The sequence below is a fragment of the Branchiostoma floridae genome, unplaced genomic scaffold (assembly GCF_000003815.2).
Source record: "Branchiostoma floridae strain S238N-H82 unplaced genomic scaffold, Bfl_VNyyK Sc7u5tJ_969, whole genome shotgun sequence".
NCBI classification, from domain to species: domain Eukaryota; kingdom Metazoa; phylum Chordata; class Leptocardii; order Amphioxiformes; family Branchiostomatidae; genus Branchiostoma; species Branchiostoma floridae.
In genome coordinates this window covers 1-2,288 of record NW_023365979.1, presented here as the reverse complement: position 1 = coordinate 2,288, position 2,288 = coordinate 1, and the positions used below count along the sequence as shown (strand labels likewise).

At 38.6% G+C, this 2,288-nt stretch overlaps 1 protein-coding gene across 1 annotated transcript; it reads left to right on the top strand.

Annotated features, from left to right (window-relative positions):
- Positions 1 to 204: 204 nt before the first annotated feature.
- On the top strand, positions 205 to 2,134 carry LOC118409069 (serine/threonine-protein kinase Nek9-like; the record flags this gene model as incomplete). Its single annotated transcript, XM_035809937.1, has 3 exons — positions 205 to 430; positions 1,776 to 1,953; positions 2,076 to 2,134. Coding segments are annotated over exons 1-3 (426 nt in total), but the record flags the coding sequence as incomplete, so codon positions are not given.
- Between the last annotated feature and the right edge of the window lie 154 nt (positions 2,135 to 2,288).

Below are 2,288 nucleotides of genomic sequence, written 5' to 3'. Positions count from 1 at the left end.
AACGGCTGTCAGGTGATAGGTTACTTATATGCCTGAATAGCTTTCAATTTCAAAATGCATTTATACGCTTTTACCCCATTTTTACCCAAAAGTATTCATTGATAATTTTTTAAAATCTATAAATAGCTTTTATAACTGATTGTATAGTGTTCTAGTATTAAGTCAAGTGTTCAATTCTTTTTAGGCACTTATTTTTGCGGTAGTGAACAGCTTAAAGATACCGGTGGTAAGACGAGCGAAAATGGCGATGAGCAGACCTGACGGAGTTGCCTTCGAGGTCGATTCCGATTTTCATTCGCCCGAGGGCGATCTGGGAGGGCAGCCTGCTGAAACTTTAGGGTCAGATGGCGGACAGGAGGAAATGTACATCCCCGTCAAGGTTCTTGGCCGCGGGGCGTTCGGAGAAGCCATTTTATACAGGAAAACTGAGGTGTGTTTATCAAAATTTGGGTGGGCGCGACTAGTATCTCAGCAACCGGATACCACAAGGTGTAACCTACTGACGCCTTGTAGGCTTAGTTGTAGCTCACATGTGAAGCAGGACTAATGTTTAAATCATCCTGATGTTTGGGGTTGTAATCCTTTTCATCAGCACAGCCTAATGCTTTAAATAGTAAGCTGAGTGACAAGTAAACGCAGAGAAATGTTTGATTTAATTTGTCGTGAATGAACAGGGTGGGTGGGACGTTGTTGTTGACATCTGTGTGCAGACTGACAGGTTAGTGTAACTGTCACAGTTCACCTGGCACGTACTGTCGGTAACTTTACATGTCAACCGCTCAATCATGCATGAAAGCAACTTACAAATACATGATTTTAAAAAAATCAGCCAATCTATTTAATGCAATATTTAAAACTCTGTTTGCATATCAAAGAAATGGAGGGTTGATCACTGTTTTAGTTAGGTTATTGTTGCATATAATCTATGCAAAACAAAAGATAACAGTGTGGTGAAAAGGCTTCTGGTTCTTCAGCCAGACAACCAAGCAACATCCGGCTGAAAATCAGTGAAATGGAATTATGAAGTGTCCCTTGTTAACCACAAGTCCAATCAAACCACAAGGGTCAATCGGTTTGTTATTGAATGGTATGAGCAGAACATTGTAATGCTGAAGTCCAGTTTCATAAAGCATTATTATATTCTTTTGATTGACAGGATGATTGTCCATCTAGCATTAGGTACCGTATTAACACTGCTTACATGTATTGTTACATGTTGAAAGATAAAAGATAATCATTGGTCTTCACTGTATCACGAGGAATTATTGAATTATGTTCATATTTTTGTTATACTTGTAATTGAAGAATATTAGATAATGTTACTTACAGTACCTTGTACCCAGCTGATTATTTTGGGACAGGCTATTTGTAAAGTGTAAATTGTATTGACATTAGTGTAATTGTGTTTCACTGCTATGTTGCCAAAACTGTAGAATTTGTTTTGTCTGTCAGAACCAACAATACAGGCCTTGTTTATTGTTCTGCCTGGCTTGCATGGGGAAAAGACCTGCAAGCTTCATCATGGTACACACATGTACTTTTGTTAAGAGTAAAGCTTGCCTCATAGATTTCATGTGAAGGCAGTCAAGTAGTTGTGGGAGCACCTTTAGATTGACACAGACATCATCATCTGGTCGTGCTGGTTGACACAGACATTGTTATAGTATTTTCTTAAAATTTGGGATGTTGCATCTTTTGAGTAGACATGCATATGACAGTTTGCTTCTCAACATCCCTAAAAGTAGAATGAAATGTTTTTTCTCTCTCCTCTCCAGGACAACTCATTGTTGGTGTGGAAGGAGGTTGACCTGACCAGGCTGAGTGAGAAGGAACGCCAGGAGTCACAGACTGAGATCGAGATCCTATCCATGCTGGACCACCCCAACATTGTCTCCTACTACAACCACTTCCTGGATGGGTCCACACTTCTCATTGAGATGGAGTATGCTAATGGTGGGTCTGATAGTGCAGTAAAAACTGTTTAACTAGAAGTTACTGATTTTGGTATGTTTAAAACTACATGTAGCAGCTTGATAGAATGAGCAGGTAATTTATTTGAAAATCTCATTTTTCAGGAGGAAACCTGTATGAGAAGATTGTTCATCAAGACGATCTTTTCCCAGAAGAGGTGAGTGTCAATCAATCAAACAATCAATTGATCAATCAATGGAAATGGTTTATTTTTTTAGTAGACTTGGAAGTGCCAGGCTGAATTAAAACTTGCTTCAGTAAGTATGAAATTGATTATCTTTCAATGCATCAAAACATTTTTGCATTAAAATTTTGAT